We start from the raw sequence: 25,591 nt of genomic DNA on the forward strand, positions 1-25,591 counted from the left end.
TACAAATTTGTTTACTTTTTAGAACCACATACCTCCAACACCAAATCATGTTAGTATTGGAGAATATTTGAGGTTACGATATCATGTTATCAAAATTATGTTGGCCGGAGAACCAAACCCCACCTCATGTTTTTTATTGAGATAGTAGGTAGTCCACACCACCCTTAGTAACGCTTCGTACGTGGTGCGGGATAGTCGTCCGTCGTTCGAAACGCAAACCTTGGCTATCGACAATACAACGTGCATTTTAAAATTATAATTTTCGAAAATCAGTGTGTTGCAGTTACGATACTTTTTTCGATCAAGTTTTAAATTTTTATTGAACGTGTTTTTATCTCTGTTTTATGTAAGTAATTATAATTATTTTAAATATATTAATTTATATATGTATGTATGTAATATTACATATACATCATAGTGGGAAATTAGTATTTTATTAAAATGAGTGTGAAAAGAGAAATAACGTGTGAAATTGAAATTGATGAACCAAACCAAAAAGAATGTCCTGAAGGAAAATTTATTGATCCTGTCAGTCTTATGGAAAACGGAAAATTCATTTTCAACGTTCCTCCGGAAGCTCCAGTTTTTGAACCTACTGCAGAAGAATTTAAAGATCCGTTGCAATATATATCTAAAATTAGATGTGTAGCACAAAAACATGGCATCTGTAAAATTAGACCTCCACCTAATTGGAATCCTCCATTTTCTATTGATGTTGATAAATTTAAATTTACACCCACAATTCAAAAACTAAATGAACAAGATGCAATTACTAGAGTTAAACTCAATTTCTTGGAAAAAATTGCCAAATATTGGCATTTACAAGGCATCAGTTTTAAACTACCAGTATTAGAACAAAGAGTTGTAGATTTATATTCTCTTTATAAAATTGTAGAATTTGAAGGAGGTTTTGGTGAAGTATGTTCAAAGAAAAAATGGGAAAAAGTGGCTAGTCGTATGGGTTATGTTTGTATAAAATCTTCTAGTACAGTTTTAAAAAGTCATTATCAAAAATGGCTTCATCCATTTTCATTTTTTCATGCTACTACTAAAGATGAAATTTATACAACCTATTGCAAAAAAGAGGAAAGTTCTAAATATTAAGAAGAAAATTCTTGTGTTTCAAATTTAACTACTAAAAAATCAAACTTAACCCCGATGATGATAACGATTCTGATGATTACACTAAGTGTAAAATAGGACATTTAAAGTCAAAAAGGTCTACAAGAAGTAAACCCGCTGTAAATTATATAGAAAAACATTGTTGTCAAAAATGTGGAAGAGACAAATCTGAAAAAACTATTTTAACTTGTGATGAATGTGATTTTAGTTTCCACATGCAATGTTTAATCATACCATTAACTACTGTTCCAAAGGGTACATGGACATGTGATAAATGTGTAATCAATGAATTAAACAAACCTAGTGATGATTTTGGATTTGAACTAGCTCAGCGTCAATACACACTTCAACAATTTGGAGAAATGGCAGACAAATTTAAATCTAAATATTTTAATATGCCAGCTCATCTTGTACCTACAGACAAAGTTGAACAGGAGTATTGGAAAATTGTTTCATCTATTGATTCCACAGTAAAAGCAGAATATGGTGCTGACATACATACTATAGATCACGGATCAGGATTCCCTACAGGTCTTGCTCTAAGTGGAAACGAAGATAATACTGTTTACAAGTCATACGTAGAAGATCATTGGAATTTAAATAATTTACCAATACTCAAAGACTCAGTTTTTAGTTTTATTAATGCAGATTTATCTGGTATAAAAGTTCCATGGATGTATGTTGGTATGTGTTTTTCAACATTTTGTTGGCATAACGAAGATCATTGGAGCTACTCAATCAGTTATTCACATTGGGGTGAACCTAAAACATGGTATGGAATTCCAGGACCCTCTGCTGAAGCCTTTGAAGAAGTTATGAAGGAGACAGCACCAGAATTATTTCATTCGCAGCCAGATCTCTTACATCAGTTGGTTACTATTTTGAATCCGAATATATTGATGAAAGCAAATATCCCAGTCTATAGAACTGATCAAAATGCTGGAGAATTTGTTGTTACTTTTCCAAGAGCTTATCATGCTGGGTTTAATCAAGGATTTAATTTTGCTGAATCTGTGAATTTTGTTCCTGCTGATTGGATTTCAATAGGTCGTGAATGTGTTAACTATTATTCTTCTATCAAACGAGTATGTGTATTTTCCCATGATGAACTTTTATTTAAAATACTGAAATCTTGTGATGGATTGACACCAAAAGCAGCTGCATTAGTATATGCTGATCTTAAGGAAATGGTCAAGTTTGAACGAGTTCATCGTAAAGCACTTTCTGATTGGGGTATTAATCAAGCACTTTTTGTTAAATTTGAACATCAAGAAGAAGACCTTAGAAAATGTAAGATTTGTAATACCACTTTGTTTATATCTGCTGTATCTTGTAAGTGTGATCAAAAAAGACTGGCATGCCTTCGACATTTTAAACAACTTTGTGATTGTCCTGCACAAATGCATTTGTTCAAATATAGAATAGGTTCCAATGATGAGTTTAAACTACTAAGGCGGAAGGTTAAAGCTATAGCTCAAACGGCTCATGACGATTGAATATATTAAACTTGATTGATTAAATATAAGATATATGTTAAAAAAACTTTTTTTTTGTATCTCATAATTATGTTATATATTTAAGTATTATTAGTTAGTAATTGATTGTATATCTAAGTACTAAAAACAGTTTAACTGTATATTTTAAAATCTAATATGAAAAAAAAAGTTGTTACATTATTAAATATTGTATTAACTTTAATGTATTTGTGTGTTCTAGTATTTGATGTACTCACTAAAATAGAACTGTTTTTCTTATTGAATTATTTACATAACATTTCTAATGATTTAATTTCAAATATATTCTAATGAATTTAGTATCATTGTTTAAGTATTAGATAGGTTCTAATTATTATATACTAATAGCTCAACACTATTTGAATTATTATTATGTTAATTTTAGTTTTTTTTTTCATGGAACAATTATTTTTTTGATCATATTATAAATACCATACTTTATTGATTTATGTACCTACGCCTATTATATTTTTATTTTAGTTTTATTTATTTCATAAATTGTATGTTGATTTTTACATAAAACATAATTTTTCATTGCAAATGTAATTCTTTAAAAGTTAATAATATCAAGTTGAAATTAGTATTGTATTTCATTTTATTAAAACTAATAATCGAGAAAGGAATTTATTTTTAAATGAAAAACAAATAAATTTACTTCTTTAATTTTTAAGGTGTATTAATAATAAATTTAGACATAAGTACAACAATGTAGTACACAATATTTTATTTTTACTTTTAAGCTTAGTTATAATTAAAATTTAACTTGTACGAACAATAATTTATGTATACTTAATGTTTATGTCATTGTTGAGGATTAACTAATAAAAATACTTAAAAACAATGTTTGGAACTCTAAATCACACATTACCTGATTAGAAATAAGTATTTTAATGACCAAGGGTAGTAAGTTAATGCACTAAATGATTGAATGTATAATAAAAACTTTAATAGGCCTTTAAAAAAAAAAAAAATGCACAACCATACCTAAAACCTTATCCTGAATGGTAGAAGTAATTTGAATAGATATGTATAATACATATTTATAATATGTATTACAGGTTTATTTGTAGAAAGGATGGTTTTATTAAATCATTTTGACAACAAAACTATATTAATTATGAATAATATTTATTACACATTATATTACACATATGTATATGAGTTCAAATTATTAAGCATATCCAATAAAAACTATGCGAAAACATTGATAATATTTATCAAGTATTTAAACAACAGTTCCATAAAAAATTACATATTTTAGTGGCTTAAAATATTTTTATATAATATAAAATACAATGACTAAAAAACTATTTTTCTTAGCAGATTAATTATTTGGAAATAAAATTCATATTGTGTACTTAGTAAAAATGTAAATGTACCTATTATGATTTATGAATATATAAGTTAATATTTATTATTTACCAACTGACAACAGGCTATATGTGCAGAAACGGCTGTAGTTGCTGGGACTCTCTGTAAGTAGTGGCGTTGGAATTTATCAGGACACTCCAAGTACACCATGACGATATTGCTACGTGCTTTGAAATCTTATAATTAATACAATACATTCATGTTTTAAAAATTTTACGCCTAAAACTACAGAATAATAATAAGAAAGAATTAAACATAGTTAATTGAGATAAGCCTTGGTGCCTTCCGCGTCGGCGTATGTTAATAATTAATATTATAAGAGCAATGTACTCATAGATATATATAGTTTAATATCAATGAACGTACTACACGCCTGTAATCAACGACGACGATAGAAGATCATTATCAGAAACTTACAGAACAATAAAAAATAAATACACTTTGAAATAATTATTTAATATTTAGTAATTTTTAATGTTGGTATTTATTTTAAATAATAACATTTATCGGTTTTATCATTAACAGCTATCAGTTTATCACTATAATATATTTACGTCCGAACATAAATTTATTATGTTAATGTTACGGACGTGCATACGTATATACGTCAACATTGCATTAAACTCTTTTAATTAATATATATTGTCAATTTGTTTAGAATATAAATAATTTTAAAATTTTAAAAATAAAATTAAATAATTATAATTTAATATCTTTTATTTTTGTGTCATGCTTATGATATACAACAAAAACGTTATTTATTTTATACAATACGTCATTACCTATTATTATTATAATTATTACACTGGACGAAAAATACCAGTAAGTTTAACAAAAATATAGATTAAATTAATAATATCATTGTTAATATTCGGTCAACAAAATGCTTATTGATACTAAGATGAAATATTTGTTAAAATAAGAATTAATAAATTATTTGATTAATAATACATTTGTTTAGTTGAATTCATGTTTCATCTCAGTATCAATAATATATTTGATTGTCATTTTGTTTAAATTACTTAGAATTTTGTTAATTTTTTCATTATTAATTTAATACATATATTTTGTTGAATTTACAAAAATAAAATTATTTCAACAAAATGTTTATTATTAAACTTAACTAAAATATACTTAGTTTAATAATATTTAATAATGGAATCAATAGAATATTTATGATTTTAAAAAAGTGAGTATTATCAATTTAATAAACAGTCTACTAATTTTATAATTATATTAATGGATTAAAAAATGTAATTGATTACATACTTATTTAAATTTATATTTCATAGATACCTACCTAAATACCTGAAGTCTGACTCTGTAGATATTCTATTTACTTTCTAATATGTATATTGTATAAACTACTTATATGTAATTCAAAACCCATTATAGAACATACAAATGTCAAACATACCATTTTTTTATTAAATTAAAGTAAACAAATAACTAAGTATATTATATTTTAATGAATTTGTTTATTAATAATTTACATAGTCAAAAATTTATTTATAAAATTAATAATGATAATTGGTTCTTACGTAAGTATAATTAAAGATTTATAATATTAATAAATAAACATGTTTAGATAGATAAATTGTTATACAATATTAAATAAAAATAATTATATACAAATCAAACAAGTTGTATTTATATATATATTTATTTATCTATTAAAGATAGAAAATTTGTAATATGTAATAATAGTTAATACATTAAATATAAATATTATATAAATAATACGTTAAATATAAAAAAATGAGTAGGTATATAATATTAAGTTTGGTATCTAAATAAACATTAATAGGTATTGTGTTATAATATTATTATATACAAATAGACTACATTCAAAATATAAATTATGAAGTATTATATATTATGTAACTAAATTAAAAAATAAAATAAATGTAGATACCTATAAAAATAATTTTTGAAAATTATAATTTATAAACACATTTTAATAGTAACAAATAAGTATGCTTTAGCTAAAAAGTTCTGAAGAAATTTGTTTTATTAAGGTACATGATTTGTCATAGTGTCATACTTGGTATGAATATTATAAAATACTTTTTGTAAAAATAACCATATATTCTCTGATTCGTGTGGATATTCAACATTAAAAACATGAAAAATTATGAAGCAAACATCAAATGCTTTTAAAATTGTAAAAGTCATGTATTTGACTGTATCAAAATATATTAAAATTTGATTAGGATCGAATAATGTACCAACAATTAGTATACATGGTTGGATAGGGCCTTCTTTCTGCGTCATTTTTTTTAAAAAGGGCTTCCATTTCTGATGCTGTTTAGTAATTTTAATAATTGAATTTTGAGAATCTTTGATCCCATATTTGATATAATATTTTTTTCCATTCTCGTCTCTTGTTACTTTCCTCGATGTAGGAATTAACACACTGTGTATTGTGTAACAAGTACATTATTATCAGAAATTTTGAATCTGAAAATACGATAACTTAATAAATGATTAGCTGAATGGTATATAAAATGTAATCTAATATATAAAATGCTGACTATTGTGAATAATAATAGTACCATTAGCATACCTACTCGGTAGGTATTTATTTCATACTTTAAAATGTTATTCCATTTTAATTAATAAATTATGTAGTACCTAGGTACCTATATAATACTATATATTATACTGGTTTTATCTATTAAATTGTGAAATTGTATTGGCACCAAAATTTAAACAAATCATGATAATTTAACAAGTACCCTCAATAACATTCATTATATATTATGATGTTTGTTATAATGAGCATCTGAAAGTGACTGAATATTTAAATTTGTAGTTAGGTTCCTAATAAACTAATAAACTAAATAATTTTTTTAACTCTAATTTGTGGAGTACTTACAATTGGATAAATTTGGTGTATTTTTTAATTTTTTATAATAATTTTTCTTCAACAATCTTTTATCCGTTCATCCAGTATCTTAATGAGTTTTGAAGAAGCTTCTTCAAATTTTGTTATAAAACAACTGTAGCTGCTATATATTTTGTGAAAGTCAATATCTATCTAAAATTAAAAAAACAAATTTTATTAATTTTTTTTAATTAAATATTATTATTCATTAGATACTTTAGTGCCTGTGTCTAAAACCTACCTACTATATATTATCTATAACCTCATAACAAAATTAAAAAAAAAACTTGGATAAGTACCCAAATTGTTTTGACGTTGTTATTATTATTGAAAAAAAATTAGTAATAAATTGTTCTTAATATTAATATCACTAATTTATTAACAAGAGAAGGCTGCTAGGTATTTAGCTTAAAAATATCTACTGTTATATGAATATTAAGTCAATTTTAATTGTAATTAATGTAATAAATCCAGTAGATTATACCTATAACAATAAAATATTTCAGATCAAAAAACACAAAAATATTAGATACTTATCTTGAAAAATCTACTGATTCAATAAAAAAGATGAGAAAATTAAAAAAATTGTATGTATCTTATTTTGTGTAATGGTTGTTTTTATTGTATTGATTTGAATTAATTTAAATTTAAAATTGTATTTGTAACAGAAACTTACAAGCTTATATCCCATTGGTTTAGTATAATGTTACCATTTATTAAATATTTCTGCAGTATTATATTTTGTAATAAACTGTAGCTTATAGTTTATTGTTTTTCTCCAAATCTCCTCAATTTCTGGCCATGTCATATCATGATTAGATAAATAGTTTGCAACATTTTCTGATTTTATTTCAATTTCTTAAAAATATAATAGCCAAAAAGTGAAACAATTTATTAATACTGTTGTTTTAAAAATACTAAGAGATACTATATAATATAATGATAGTAAAATTAATTAATTAATATTACCTAATGGTATTTGTAAATTGTCTATTGTACGAGTCAATTTTGTTTTTGATGTACTTGGCTCTTTTTCTATAGCTGGTATTAATCCATTTTGGCCTCATACAGCGTATAGTGTTAAAATATTTACAATATAATTTGCCTTTTAGACTTTTGTTAATGACATCCTTAAGAAAATATATATCCTGAAAAGTGAACCATTTTATAATTTTGTTTTTATATTTTAAAGAATTTACTTCATATTAAAAATGTTATTAGGGTTAATATACTTTTTGAAATAGTTATTGTCTCAAGAATCTTAAAAAATAATTATTTAATATTTACTAATTTTTAGTGTCGGTATTTATTTTAAATAATAACATTTATCCGTTTTATCATTAACAGTTATCAGTTTATCACTATATATATACGTCCGAACACTCCGAACATAAATTTATTATGTTAATGTTACGGACGTACATAGGTATATACGGCTAAATTGCATTAAACTCTTTTAATTAATATATATTGTCAATTTGTTAAGAATATAAAAAATTTTAAAATTTTAAAAATGTAAATTATAATTATAATTTAATACCTTGATATTTGTTACAATTTTTTTATACGTCGTTATATAATATTAATAGTCAATTCGTTTAAAATATAAAACAAATTGTAAAATAATAATCATATAATACTTGATAAATACTCATATACTTATGACATACAACAAAAACTTATCCGATAGGTATATAATATAATTGTTGTACTTCAAGGTATTATAAATGTTACTTAACAGAAGACCGGATTTACAGTACGTTTTTAAATTTTTTATATGTAAAGTTCATGGCGTGCGCAGGACTTAGTGGTAGGTGTTGCTGAAAATTATATATTACTTATAAGTCAATACATATTATTTATTTGATTAATACAAAAATGTAATGTATTTTATACAATAGGTACGTCATTACATATTATTACAGTGCTAGACGACTTTTGTAATGTTAGGTACTTATTTTGTAAATTTTAACTACTACCTACCTGCGTTACTATTTGAAGTTAGAAAAAATAAAAATTGTGAGTGTTTGCAGCTCACAGGTGTTGCATACTCTGTAACACCGGTGCGCATGCCTATAGTAGAGTTAGTCCTATGAGTTTGCCAATTTAAAAGTGATGAAATATTTCCTTTATTTTTTTTCACTTTGGATAGTTTTTGTTTTTTATTTCCCATTTTACCAAAATATTATAAATAAAACAAATCACGTTTTATAAAAACAAAATCTAAGTGATTAAAAAGTGCGTACAAATCTTACTATTTTACACTAACGAAAAAATACACATACCAATTTTAAGTGTAGTGATGACGTGAGGCAAAGTTCAAATGAACAATATTTCATATTTTCATGTTATATTATTATATTATTTTCATTCATACCAAATTATCAATATACGCAAGATATTAAATATCTTACTATACATTTTATAATTATACCGTAGTAATACCTAGAATAGTATAATTACGATTTATAATCTATCTATCGCAGACCGTGGCATGCGATATGGGTGAAGGAATGGTAGTGGCAGAGGAACTCTTCCGCATGCGGTATGCGCACGTATAAGTCACTGTCGCGCGCATGAACGATCTAGAACGTGTGTTTTCTTTTACTAAAACTATGTATTTTTATTCCATCATACTGATCGATGTAGTAATGCGATAATACTTTTTAAAACTGATTTGAATTCGTTATGATGTCTACTTGAGATCGGTCAGTTTACATTTTAAGATTTATAATTTATATTCCGAATAATCAACGTTTAAAAATGCCGAAATTTCAAAATAATCAAACAAAGTTTTTAGTCGTTAGAGGGGTGAAATTGAGAAAAATAGACTGACCCATCTCAAGAAGACATAATAACAAATTCAAATCAGTTTTAAAAAGTATTAACGCATTACTACATCGATCAGTATATGAAGGAATAAAAATTGGATGTTTTGGCTAAAATAATTGTCCGCCACCGATCCCCTTAATACACAATAGGTATAATTTTATTTTATTTATAAATCCTGTTTAAGTATTTTTTTTAAACTATTTTTTGGTGACCCTACTTTATAATTATTGGCCTTCCATTGGCGCTACCTAGCAAAAAATCCTGGCGCCGCCACTGTTTTAAGTAAAAATTGTATTGTTTTTAATTTTAATTAGTTCAACATATCGAATTGTGCTCATAATATAATAAATATTAAATTAAATTACATTTAATTTGATTATTTGTTATACCTATGACTACAGGTATTATATTTAATGTCACATCCCCACCATCAGCACCCACGAGTCGCCACTGAATAGCATCATCTCTAAATGCAAAGAAAAATTACTTAAAATGATTAGAAATATCTGAAGAAGTTTCAGCGAATAAATATTTAACCTACAAGCACTCATCAAGTAAACTGAAATCTTTTTAAATTCAAATGTATTATTGATTTCTAACATACCACTATACATACAACTGCTACAGTGAGTCAAGTAAGATGAATACTCAACACAAGGTCTCAGTCATCAGTATAGCAGCTCCAATTGATATATACCGATATAAAAAAAGTAAAAGTACCTATATACTTTCACGAAAAAAAATGATACAATAAAAAGTTTCATATAAAAGTTCTTGAGCCACATAAATCATAATTGGTTGCATTTAACATAGTTACATTTTTGGTTCATGCGATCCATTTGAGGGAAAAACGATAAAATTAATAAAAAATTAAATTGGACAACCGAGCGTTTTGTATGACTTTAAATAATGAATATTATAATTCGAGTACCTAGGTAGGTATATATGCTACATAATTACATAAAACAAGATGAGTATCTGAATCAAATAAGTAAAAATTAATAATCTGTTTATTTTGAATTAACGCAAGTATAATTGATACTACGGCGATTTGTTTTTGTTATTTACGATAAATATATAAAATAAACATAAATCGATGAAATCAAATGCCACCGGAGAATAAACTTTCCATTTATCTTTTGTACAACAAAATTACCTTGAATTTGTCATGACATAAAATATAGTACTAGAACGTGAAACGTTTAATTTATATATCAAAATTATGCACAAGAGATATTCGTACGATTTATCAAATCGCATACATTAAAGATTATATATACCTACCTATAACAAAAAAAAAGTGTATTCTATTTATTTATTGTTAAATTTATAATACCTCATATTATAATATATTGCTTAAAATTAAAACTATTAATAAATGATTGTGATAATCTCTAGCTTTTTCAACGATTGATATTATTTTATTGTTCTAATAAATGCACGTAATAATTTAATATTAATTGTTTGGAATACATTTTTAGATTAATAATAAATTATGTGAATAATTTTTATACCCATTATATCACAATTATTGTTTTTATCATTCTCATCATATTTTATCCTTCTAAAAAATTAAATACAAAACAATAAGATTATGTTACATTCAATGAAAAATAAAATATTCATAATTTATAATTAGTTTAATTTAGCGGAATTTACAAACAAATTAAAAACATGGATATTTAAAGAATATAAACCTCTAATGATAAAACAATATTTTTAAAACGACGAACAGTCATTACGAATTTATATTGAAAAAAAAAACAATAATAATTAACTTGAATATAAGAAAAATATGTTTGACTATACAATTATAATAATACTTAATATTGTGTATAAAGCGTATATTATAAATAATTATCAATTTATTACATAACTGAATATTAATAACTTCTCATACTAATAAATTAATTTTTTTTACATCAAAATAATTTTAAAATTCTAAAATTTTTAAAGAAAAAATTGTTATTTTTTTGTTGAAATATCTTGTAAAAATACTTTTAATATTTTTACATTTAATGTCTATGTAAAAAGTCTAGTTAATGAAGTTTTACCATATTATTCTCAAGCCACCATAAAAACACTTAATAGTAACCTTGTATTCAATTTTTTATTCTTGGTAAAATTATTAGCTTTTTCAGTTTTAACCATAAAAAAAAAAATGTTTTAAATGTTCATGATTTTAACAATTTCATGCAACAAAATAAATAAAAAAATATATAATAACTTCAAACTTGTATAAAATTAATTTAAATTGTGGATTTTTGATTTGTCTTTAAATCAATTTAAGAAAATTGAAGTACAAAAAAGTGTTGTATTACGACTTATAATTTTTTTAGTGAAAAATAATTGATATCAACATTTATAACTAAACTAATTAGAAAATTCCAAATGAATTATATAATCGCTTAAAATAATAATATATATAATATATATATATGCATACAAATGACACATAAAAAAAAAGAAAAGTTACAATAAAATATTATGTACAATAAATTTATTTGGTCACCATGTTAAGTACAGCTTGTGGTGAAGGTAAGAGGTTCTTAAATTAGTCGTTATATTGAAATATTATTATAATATACAGTAGTAATAAAAACATGTGGGATTTAACAATACAGAATAGTGTTGGATTAAATTTAATACAATAACAAATATAATTATGACATGACAATTATAGATTTATTGGTGGTAATTGTGTTATATAAAATATCTTTACAATGTGAAAAATAAAATTAATTAAATCATTATGTTACTTAAAGAAGTAGTTAAAATAACTATTTAAAATATGGATAATATATAACACTTAAAATAAATAAAGTTAAGAAAATTATTAATATTGATTTCCAAGTTTCTACAAAAAGTTATTTTGTATAATTTAAGCCACTTTTGGTACCAAAATGCTTATTACAAATTGGAGCATTTATATTGATATTTTTTTTGAGCATAGTATTATAGTTATGATAACATTTTGCAAAATATTTTTTATGCTTAAAAGCTAATAGTAGGGTACATTTGTCAAGCAATTTATTAAAAATGAGTATATTAAATTCCTTATACAAAAAATTCAGTATTTGTAAAATAAGGCAGATTTAAAATAAACTAAATAATCTTATTCATAATAACTCCAACTTTGTGTAAATGCATATTGTAAATGCTTCCTTATATCTCTATCCCATAATATGTAATAACTGATTGTACAAAAGATAAAAATAAATATAACCCTTAATTGCAGTTAGTTAAATATGAATCGAAAATCATTAAATACAAAAAAAAATTTACGGCTAAGTCGTTCAATATAATTAATATGTGTCAACCATTTTAGTCGGGAATCAATGAATAGCCCAAGATATTTGATTGAGTCGATTCTTTCGATATTTAAACAATCGCAGTTATTATATTTGTATTTTGTTAACATGACAAAGTGAGCTATGTAAACATAATTTCCTTTTAATATTAACATTTGTATTCTGAATATTAAAGATAATATATTTAGATTTTTATAGGTTTATTTATTTTGATAATGGTTTCTGATGTATATATTAGGAGTGCTTGAGTAGGAACTGAATGAAAGGTTCATTATGTTAAATGTTCAGTAATTCTATGTCCACATAGCCATATATTGAACTGATCTTATGTGCTATTACAGTACAGTACACTAACATATTATCACACTTTCACCAATCCATATGCTACTGCTCTAGTAGAATGTATACATGTAATCTATAAATCATCAGCTATTATATGATGGTAGCATATAAATTACATTCGAAAAATAGAGAACTTATATGACATCCTGAAAGTTGTAATTTTTATATTACTTGAATGGCCAAACTTCATGTACCCGAGCTGCTTCACATTCCTCTTGAAACTTATTGACAATAGCCGAGTGACACTCCTTAATCGGCCAGTACTCCTAATCAATATTGTATAGAAGTGTGGTTAAAATCTATGTCTTGAATAAATAATTTTTGTTTGCGTTCTCTCATTTTAGAGTTGAATGTATGCACACGATTTGAGATTAGTTATCACTAACAAAACCGGCTATACTGAGTATATTGCATAATTGACATATTTCTAGACCAGCATTTAAAAGTTAATTGGACCCATAAAATAAAACCAGAAGTGTTCCCCTGTTTTATTGAGATGAACACATGTCATAATCTTGTCATACGTGACTGTATCCTATATAAGACTGAAACAACGGTTGTTATTTAATTATTTGAGAAAATCTGATCACGTTTTATTAGAATATATAATATCCAACAAATAACGGTGTTAGGTACTATCTGTAACAGCTACATGTTAACATAATATTATGAATATATTAAAGCTATCCAGTATCCAGATACTCTTCTAAAAGTTGAATAGAAAATACGAATTTCTACTTTGTTGCACGGTAAATGTTGATTGACATTGTCATTGAAAATGTCACTATATAAAAAATATAAATAAAAATAATTCACCATGAATAACATTTTTTAATGATAATAAAACGACTAGAATCATTATTCTTCGTTAAAATATCTTGTCTCGTCCAAATATCTGTAATAATATGCTCTCGTAATACTAGTGAGCAGCAATCTTAAATATAACAAATTAATAAAGAAAGGACTGATTGTCAAGTGCATATGATAGGAAGTCGGTAATCCACAAAAATCTTCCTTAACCATCAAAAAACTGTATAATCCATAATGTTAAGTCATATATAATTTAAAAATCGACATATTGTATTTGTAATCATAAAACAGTGAATTCTTAAAAAAAAAAAATAATTGGCCACAAAAAAATTAAAAATAATGTGTATATCACAAAAAAATTTAAATAAATAGGACACAAAATTAAAATATTTATAAAAAAAAATAATTTTGTCATAAACCATCAGATATGGCTTTCTTATATATAATGCCAGCGGCATAAAACACAAAAATTTTAAATTGCATTAATCATAAAACAGTGAATTCTTAGAAAAAAAAAAAAATTAAAAATAATGTATATCACAAAAAAATTCAAATACATAGGACTCAAAGTTAAAATATTTTGTACTAATAAAAAAGGTGTTTAATTAAATTATCACTATTTGTTTATACATGGGCATAAAGATATTAATTACGTTTTTTTAGAGGAGTGAATAAAACAGATTCTTTTTTCAAAAAACTGGATGGCTATTTGAGGACTTCTTTTATAGACTTCCTTTGCCTCCACTAAATCAGCTTCCCCATCAATTGAATTTTTCCATTCAATTAAAAACATTAATTTACCATTCTTCTCGGTTGCTCCAACAATGTGATCAGGTTCAAGCCCACGATCATAACCAACCTTTTTTTTATTATCTTCATAAAAATGTGGATCGGTACCCAAATCAACAACCTCCTGATTAATTTCATTTTCTGGCACATCATCACTGTAAAAAAAAAAATTATAATTAGTAACTACTTGTAAATAGTGTTTATGGATTTTATTTTGTAAATCTAAATTATGATGAATTCATTTTTATTTTCTAAATATTTTTACCTAGTTATACTGGAAACAAAAATTAAACTTTTCAATCATGGTAGATAGTACTATAGTCTGTACCAAAAAGGAATGCACCGTGTTAGTGCATCTAAATTAACCGCAAAGACCCACTGGCTGAGTTTATCCGCTCTGTCATTGGTCGCGTTTTATCATGCGAGAGTTTTGACAAATTTTCATGCGCCGCCTGGTGCACTCTTATTTGGTACAAACTATAGGTACCTAAATTGTTTTAAAAAATACAAATACTGTTTTGTTTTAATTTTGTTCTCTATATGGACCCAGCATAAGAATACTGTTGCTATGTAGTATGCATTAAAATATAAACCAATTTATTGACTAATGTGAGTGGTACCTATTTGAATTTGTACACACCATAAATCGATGCCTTTGTATTACTTTATGGTCGGTAACCTACATAAATTACTATTTAGCTCAAATTCTTGAACATCAGTACATCACCACACAAGACAAATTAAGTCTACTAAATAGTAAATATAGATGAGAATACCTTTTAGATTATAACCAATATATTACGATATATCAATACAATATCACAATATATAATAATATATTATTATATATCGGTCAATACTCGATTTATATAAGCTTATCTTTATATTATCACCAACTTCAACAGTGATCCTTACAGATATATAAAAGAACTAGATAGCCGATTTCATATACATTATAGGAGGGCATGAATCATGCCACCATATATGAAGCTAACAATGGTTACATCGTTTATAACGATAACACATCATACAAGAATTGCTAATTATTAAAATAATAAATTAATTCATAATTAATAACAATTTGAAATTTGTCTTTGGTATATGGAAATTTGAAATTATTAAACATTACAAATATCCCAGTAAACAACATCTTAGGTGTGAAATTGGGCACAAACGATAATGCTGTTTAACAAAGTATTTAATTTATTTCTTACTCAAGAGATGAGTTACTAGAGATGTAAAAAAATAGCAAAAGTTAATTCTTAAAAACAAATTTCAAATGTTTGTTGTTATTATGAAATATGAATAATATGATATGAATATTTTCTGTGATAAGAATATAAGATGTACGGTGTAAACATTGTCGAGCACGTGTTTATTTAACTCGAGATGATAATAATAATAATAATAATAAGCAGTGCGCGCCAAAAATGATAATTGATTACTATTCACTAATGTTATGATTTATTATTATTATTATTTACCATCATATTGATACTTTATAATTTATATTTTATTACCTAGAGCTTGTAGGGCCTGCGACGTTCAAGTCTGGTACAACATCCACTGGGTCCACAGCTGCGGCAGAGACGTCGTCGTCGTTTTCGGACGATACCTCAACTTCCATCGACTGCGACGAGCTGAGGGCTACACCGTTCAATGACGATGGTTGTTCAGGTAACGCAGTAGCAGCGGCGTCGTCCTTTGGCGACTGTGCGTTATAGTCGTCGAGACCGTTCACGGGAACTACGGTATTCAAATCGACGGACATGGCTGTCGGTGATTTTCTGCAGTTATGAAAATACGCACGTGTGAGTGTGAGCGTGTACAATAGAAGACGGCTGTCGTTGCACTAAAACGGTAACAAAAAAATAAATTATTAGAGTTTGCAAATATTGTCGTTTTAATTCGAAAAATATTCTATGTAATAATTATTACCGTTCGATGGACGATGACACGGAGAGCAGAGTCGGACGTGAGTACGTGACGAGCGGACAGGAAACGAGTGCTGACGACGGACAACTACTCCGGTCGGCGTGCGCGAAAGCAATGTGCGAGCTGCGAGCATGACCGTCCGACGGTGGTGGTGGATAGAATATTGTAGATAATCCAGAAGCCGGTTTATCTGTATATTTTGGCGGTGGGGTGATAAGTGTCTCGCCACCGAACGAACGATGAGTTGGGTGGTCAGTGGGTCGGGTGGTCGGGAGGTCGGTGGGTCGGTGGGTTAGCGAGTGGGGTAGTGCGGGGTTTTGGAATTCCGAAACAACAATACTAAGCCAGCCTTAGGCCGTTTTTGTTTTGTCGCTTTTTAGCGCATTCGTTACGGTTCGGCACTGCCGTCGTTTCCGTTATGGAATCGGCGGGATGCCGGGATGCCGGGATGGCAGTACAAACAAGCCAAAATATTTTACAAAAAACAGCAAAAGATAAACGAGAACCTCTGGTTGCCCTGCCGATAAGTTTTTCTACTGACCAGCTAACGGCATTGTAATATCATCTACAGATGAACCGTTCGAAAATAAAATATGAGACCGTATGGACCATTTGACTGGTTTGAGCGATATTACAATTACCTATGTCATTCATGCAGTATTATTATTTATCAAAACAAAATTGTAGTACAATATTAAGTGGAGGAAAATGCACATTTAAATTTTACTCTTGTATACTTATCTTAAGATTTTTGTAGGTATACAATATATACACTATGCGCGTGTTTTGTAAAAGTCTTTACCAAATCGGGGTAGTTCAATAATTTAGGTCTTAGGCCTTAGCCCAGGAGCTACGATTTTACAAAATTTAGTCCAATAATAAAATATTTTAAAATCATAAAGTAAAATGTATCGAACGTAAGATAAACCACATTATAACAATATAATATAATATTAGTGACTCATACATGAAATGTTATGTGTTTTGTTGACCGAAAACGGCGATAACCAGCGATAGTAACATTTTATCGATTAGTTGTAGAACAGCACATAAATGAGTAATTGTATTTTATTGTCCCGACATCCATAATAATATTATATACATTTATATATTATTTTATGATTTTGAACATTGTATTTATTAATATTTAATTTTTAATTTTAATTTTTTTAAACATTACCTCAATTTATCGTCATGTTATTAGATTAATAAATTTCAAAAAATAAACTTATTATTTTATATTCGTACGATATTACGATGTATTTATTGTTATATTGATGGCAGGGCAGTAACAAGTCTGGATGGCGGAGCTATAAAGTTTATACTTGCCGCGGCGGGGCTACCCATAAATGTACCTAATATTCATTGAAAACTCACTTTAAAATTTTAATTAACATTATAAATTAGTCTAAATATTTTAAAAATGTTTATGTATTATACTAGTATAGTAATATACGTAATGACTAATAGCATAATAACCATTAAAAAAAAATTTCAAGTACCATATTTTCTTTGAATTACAACAAATAATTATAATTGAAATATATTATTTTGTTCTTCTTCAAATTGTATAGTTATAAATATAACTGTGCCCATGTATTTTTATTGCTTTAAAATTACTTTAACAATTGTTCAAGTGTTAAGTACCTATAACTTAAAAATCTTATGAATTTTTAACAAAAATATAGTTGTAAAATGACTAAAATGTCACTGTTTGGCTATACTCAATGATGAAATATTCTCAACCCTACACAACAAATTGAGTTTTCCAGCTATTATCTTTTTTTACTTCTTATATGATAAGCTGCAACAATTTACTTAATTATCTTATTATATATGGCTATACGTATATTATGTTATTTATTAACTATTTTATTGATTCACACAAATAGAACTTAGTATAAGTTTAATTTTTTTTTTTATTAAATTTATGAAGTATGTTTACAATCTGTATTATAGTAATTAATTCAATAATTAAAATAGTTAACTTTAAAACATAAGGGAAGTGAGTAGCCATCAACTTCCAAAAGTTGAAATATTATAAAACAATATCACAATATCAATAAAATACTGATTTCTAATCAAATAATAAGTAAATATATAGTTCTAAAATATATAGTACGTTATAAGTATAATCTCGAACCTGTGGTAAAAATTATATTACGTTTAATTTGGAAGATGAATTTGTAAGGGGAATTATTTCGTTTTTGTTTTATTTTGTATTTGTTTTGTTAATGGTTGAACTAGGCCCTACAATTGATTATACTACGACACACTTTGTGTAGTACAAAAAACGAAATGTATACTACAAAATTCAAGTGTGTACACATAATGTTTTTTTTCTATAATATTACTATTCACTTTGTATGTTGTATCTATTCATATAGATATACATTAAATTTTCATTTCATCTATTAAATTATCACTTGTCTGTTAGAATTTAGTATATTATAGACCTTATGGGCTATGGCTCATACTATAATAGACTGGTCTTTTGTACACGATGAACAGCCGTCGTACTCGTGTGTGTTGTCTCCTTCTTACACACATACAACATGGCAAATTTTCATTCACCAATTTTAAAAGTATGCTATTAGTTTTGATATTAGATAATAGATTATAAGAGCGAATTGACCTATCGTATGATTTAAAGGTAAGATAATTATCTAAGGCCCCACGTAGCCTTAAATCGATATTATTATTTTTAAGTAAGTCATGATCATTTTAAAATGTAAAATTTCAAAAAGGGTCATAACTTATTTAAAAATAATAGTATCAATAAAAGGCTACTTGGGGCGCTGAATAATAATCTTACCTTTAAATTATGTATATACTAGGTTACTCTAATATAAAGACGGAAACATCTATGAACCAATAAACCTATGCGGTTACGACGTCTCAGGGGCGCCCATTAGGGGGGCAAGGGAGGGAAAAGTCCCCCCTGGAAAATGTTGAAAATCATAGCATATTGTTTACTATGATCAGAATCTATTTATTTATTTAGATAGAATTTAAAAATTGAATTTAATATAAAATAATCTACAATTTTTTTAATGAAAAATTAGTTTAATTATTTTAGAAAATCACGTTATAAGCTCTAAATAACAACATGCTTTTTAGCTTATATTCTATGAATAATATTATAAATTCCATAGACATGTATAAACAATATAATATATATATGTCTATTGTCTATGATAATTTTTTAAAATATTGTGTGTTGCCATAGATACTATATGTATGTATTAAATATTTATGTGTACACCACCATAATATTCTATTTATGATCACGGATATATGTGTACATAATATATATAATATACATTATTCAAGCGCGATTCGAGGCGGTCGACCGCGGTCGTCCGCTAGCCATTTTTCTTCGTTTGAATGTACCCATTTAAATATTATAGGTGTTTAATTTTTAAAGAAAATCCGCGACCGTGCGGGGCTAAACCGCTCCGTGTGAAACCAGCTTAATACGCCGCGCAATCATAATATAATATCATAACGGAAAACCCGGATTCGTCAACACAGTCACGAAAGTGATTTTATAATATTTAATGTTATTTATTTTGTTATGAACGGTTTCTATTGTTAAAGGCAATATAATCATTTATTATAACAATAACAATTAATAATAATAGTATCATTGATTATACAATTCACTATTATTATTTATTATTAAATATATATTTTATTATTTTTAATATTATTATTAATATTGTATGATCAATGATAGTATCTAGCGTTTTTAGCTACCAGAACCTGACCTTTTTTTGGCGGTGACGTGTAGATATATAATGACGTAGCCGGCCGGAGAGCGAGAGAGACAGGAGTATAGAGAAAGCGGTAAAGAGTAAGAGAGATAGCGACTAACGCTTTTATTTTCGTTACGCACGGGTTTTCTGGGCTAGGGTCCCTCCGCCAACATCGCGCCATAAGAAAGTACATAAGAAGAAACTACGTATCAAAAATATTCAGAATTACATTATTATTATGAAATTGTGTATACAAGTAGTATACTACTATACTATTTGTATTAAATAATTATTATGTGATAAGTACCTATCAGCACGAGGTAATGAAAGTCCATAAGTAGTTAATGTATACCTAGTATAATGATCGAAACTTATAGGTACAATTATCTCGAATAGCATACTTTTTTGTTTAGAAAAATTGTTTTCAACGTCACAAAACATAATTTTTATAATAATTATTGTAACAATAATGATTGTTGTTATACACCTATCAATCTTTTCGGTAATTGTGTTTTACTTTTGTATGATTTTATAATAATAGTAGGTATATTTAAATGTAATTTTAATGATCTTACAAATTTAAGTGTTTGGCGTATTACCATATCCGGGGGTATAAAACAATACAATTGAACTCTGCGTATATTATTTTTTTTTTTTAACTTAACGGACACAATATAAACGTCAAGCAACGCCTAAAATGATTTGGCCGAAATACCTCTCTGCAGTTGCAATATCAATGTGTATTGTGTATATAGGTATCTATACTAGCATTAGGACTGGACGAAGAACGTTAACTATACGATGAGCAGCCTAATATGTGACAGGTATTTACATTAAATTAAACGGGAACGAAAAAATAAAACGCAAACAGATAACTCAACCTATTGGCGAATACCTAGTATTATATTATTAAAATCATTTATAACGCGTTTTACCCATTATATTTAAGAAGACGCTATATTATACTCGCATGTGTTATCTTTGTCTTATACAGGCGTAACATAGTTAAAAACTGTTTTACGTGAGACAACTTTACTCCTTCGATATTTAAAAATACATTAGGTATATATCATATTATTTAATAAGCATTGTTGTTTTAGTCTCACATGGACCCTTTATTACGGATACAGATATATTTTATAATAAATAGCTCTTGGTACATATGTACCCTACTTATTCGAAAAAATATATATATATATTAATACTCATTAATACATGATATATTGTAGTTTATGGTTCGTACGGATAGACTCGTTATTGAATTTTGATTTCTTTTTTAAAGAAAAACTGGGTCTTATATACCAAGTTTAAATCGGAATTTAACATAAAAATATATGCGCGAGTGTGTGTGTGTTTTCTTTCGATATTTGTAGACGTCTTTCCCAAATAAATGCTTATAGTTCAGTTGTAATGGATGTTATAGAACTTTTCTAGAGTTTTATCCACGTAGCATAGGTTGAGAAGCGCGGACTTATACATTTTAAAATTATTTGACAGTTATATTTTGTTTCATAAATACATAATATAATTAGTGACTCATTGTCAATGACAAATAATGAAAATAATATACCAGTATACAATCTCGTTATATTTTTATTTATTGCTCTTTATAATATAACCATTTGTACCGATGGTCATGAAATGGGTTATTTTGTTATGTTACATGTGTGAAAGACAAAATAATTTAAATCATTATTGGTTACCTACTCAATGATACACTTTACTGGTTTATTTTTATAGATATTACTAAGGTTTAAAACAATTTATGGTTGTTTTAAATAAAATGATAATAATTGTAATATTAATACAAAAGTGAATATACTATATTATATTCACTGAGGGGATGATGTACGGTGCATCTCTGTACGTCATTTCGGTATTGTTAAACTTTTCCTGGGATCTGCTAAAAGTATTTATAATATACTTATATACAGGCATGGGCGCCCATTGGGTATAATATAGGTTATACATGTTTGTCTTGTAGACGTTTCCGCTGTAGGCCGATGGGTACATATGTATTGTAATTGTATTAATGATTAACCTAATAATACCTACGTACCACAGTGGTCGTACAATTATTCTGACCATTTGAGATTCTGGAGAATGAAATATCTGCAGGTCAATATAATATACGTTAAGTTAACATTTATTTTTAAATATTCTGAGAAGAGTGTCAGGACATATTAAATGGGTGTCGTATTATACCTACAGCTGCTGTAGATAGACTATATATAGTACTGTATGTGTAATTAATATAATCGACAGTCGTAGTAGTATCTTTATTATCTCACATCTCACTTACATCATGCTATATAATATCGATATTCATATAATTTTATTATTTAATAAAAAGTCCAAACCTTTATATTTTAACTTAATATGTATAGCAATGATAAAGTAACATAAATTACTAAATAATATCTGTTATAATAAATCATCTAGTAAAAATATTTGTACAAAAGTATTGGTTAGTATTTATTTTTATAAAAAAAACAACTCGAAACGTGCAATTTAGTGCAATATGAAACTATTTTCAAATTAATGAACGTACCAAATATAATGTATATTATAGTATTATGATCATATGTATATTAATATAAAATGTTTATAAGACGTTAATATTGTGTATCACTATGAATGATCCTAAGATACTTAGGTTTATTTACGTCATAGCTATACGACATATTATCACTTGGTCAAAAATATTTTTTTCGTCGCGTACAGAACAATAAATCAAAATATACAGTTAAGTATTGTGTATAGGGTACGATCTTTGTTCAGAATAGCTATCGATTTATTATTGTTATAAACAGTTTTCTCGTAAAATCGGAAATGTTGGAATTATAAACAAAACACCCTATTTCATGTAGTGTCTAAGTGATATGTTCATACTGTAGTTCAGCTTTCAGCATACACTGACTATACATTTTTATAATACTATATAGCAACTAATATGAATAGTGTAGTATAGTCGGTATACACAGTTAGTCGTTGATTTATATTACGCCTTATAACACTGTTGTACATCGTTTAATTATACTTATTAGTTATTATTATATTATATATTATGTCCGATCTGATTATTATTTACCATCAGCTTCTGTATATCTGCGTATTTCAACATAATAAAAAAAAAATGTTATGAAACCACTTTTTTCACCAACCACTGAAAATTATATCCTAGGCTGTCAAATCATCTTCGTTCAGAATCGTTTTTCGTATACTATGATACCTATTATTGGATTCAAATTTAACACTCTTATAATATATTATAGTGATCCACACATAACCTAATGTATAGCAGAGCGGTACGCCGGATACCCACTTACCTGCTTTTTTAAAATTACTATTTACTTTTTTTTGATTCTATAACTATCCTTTTTTTTTTTTTTTTTTTAAATATTGTAGAATCTTAGTTAGGTACATGTCACAAAATATATAATGTTGAAAACTGTTGAACTATATAAATAATCAATACAAACATTACGAAAATTACATTAAAATAGGTACACGGAAAAAAAAATTACTAAAATATTATAGTTAAACAAATTATTGTAAATATAACTATCAAATAGGAAAAATAACTAAATAGGTTTACTTATTGAGACTCTATAAATATAGTCATTTGTTATGATAACGTTTACTATATTTTATAGTTTTACAGTTTTTAATGTTTTTATTAACTAAAAATATGGTTAAAATAGTTTACTATTATCAATATGGTTTAAGCAATTATAAAATTAAGTATAAAGTCTTAATATTAATAGTGACATGGACTATAAAATTTACTAGGTATAATATAAACTGTATTAAATAACATTTTTCGGAAAAAATACGAATTTTCCTATTAGTAACCATCATACCGTTTACAATAACTGTTAAGTCGTTATATGGTCTGTACTCGACATTCGCGATGATAAGAAATTGGTATATTTTGACGAACTAAGCTAATGTTATAACTAATGTTATTACCTCTAAATACTATATATTTACTATATAATATTATATATATAATACTCATCTAAACATATATCTGATATCTCCGATGATCTTCTTTGAAAACGTTTACAATTTAGCTAATGTTCGTTTAGATTTTACACGAGTGAATGCTACAAAAACATTTAATAGGTACCTAGAATACATTCGGTATTTCGGTACTAGAATGCGAAGTAAGAAGATAAAAATTCGTCTGGATGCGCCTTAAATCTTAATATTATACGTATGGTTGTATGGAGACGTGATATCGTCAATACATAACAAAATAATTAAATTTGAATATATACAATAATTATCCCATACATTTTTACCAATATAAAAAAAATTATTCTATCATCAATTTATATCTATGTGTTAAAACATCGACTCATTTAGTATTATAATATTATATCAAAAATTTCGCCGGACTCAATTGGTATATACTCTAAAACAACCCGTGACACAATTTGTCATAAAGGGTTGTATTGGGACTCAGTTCGTATGCAGCCAAAAAAAGGAATGGTCGATTTGCATTCGGGTAAAAATGGGTAATGATCGAACTGCATTCGGGTTAAAAGCAGATGTTCAACAAATAATGTTCATTTAAAGTTTAATTTCCCTAACCACTTAAAATACAATGATTGACATACTAATTATAATTATAATTTTAAATTTTATATATATAATGAGTATATTATATTACAAGTATGTATATTATTTAATAAAATTATTTTTGTAGAAATTATAAAAAAGTACCTACATTATTATGTTATAATATTATAGATAATATAGAACTGTACTGTCTAAAAAAGATATATCGTTGTGTTCAAAAAATAGCTTATAGTTTGGTTTTTCTTTTATATTACAAGTATAAAAAAAAATACCTACTTTTAACCTGAGTACAATTTGATTATTATGTTTGAAAAATATATGGTCACTTCAGGT

The 25,591-nt window shown here is 26.3% G+C and overlaps 1 protein-coding gene and 1 pseudogene across 4 annotated transcripts in view; one reads left to right on the forward strand and one right to left on the reverse strand.

Annotated features, from left to right (window-relative positions):
* The window catches only part of LOC126551869 (heterochromatin protein 1-like), a 63,930-nt gene extending 46,877 nt beyond the window's left edge, over positions 1–17,053 (reverse strand). For 2 of the 4 annotated variants that reach the window (XM_050206213.1, XM_050206210.1), the window contains exons 1-3: positions 16,917–17,053; positions 16,499–16,830; positions 15,100–15,133 (exon numbers count right to left, since the gene is read on the reverse strand). In XM_050206213.1, the coding sequence (XP_050062170.1) occupies positions 15,100–15,133; positions 16,499–16,749 (285 nt within the window). In that variant the 5' untranslated portion in view covers positions 16,750–16,830; positions 16,917–17,053. Of the gene's footprint in view, positions 1–14,421; positions 15,134–16,498; positions 16,831–16,916 lie in introns of those variants that run through there. The other 2 variants (XM_050206209.1, XM_050206211.1) reach the window with 2 other exon arrangements.
* On the forward strand, positions 442–2,724 carry LOC126551867 (lysine-specific demethylase lid-like; annotated as a pseudogene).
* Positions 17,054–25,591: the final 8,538 nt, after the last annotated feature.

This window comes from Aphis gossypii, chromosome X, assembly GCF_020184175.1.
Source record: "Aphis gossypii isolate Hap1 chromosome X, ASM2018417v2, whole genome shotgun sequence".
NCBI lineage: Eukaryota > Metazoa > Arthropoda > Insecta > Hemiptera > Aphididae > Aphis > Aphis gossypii.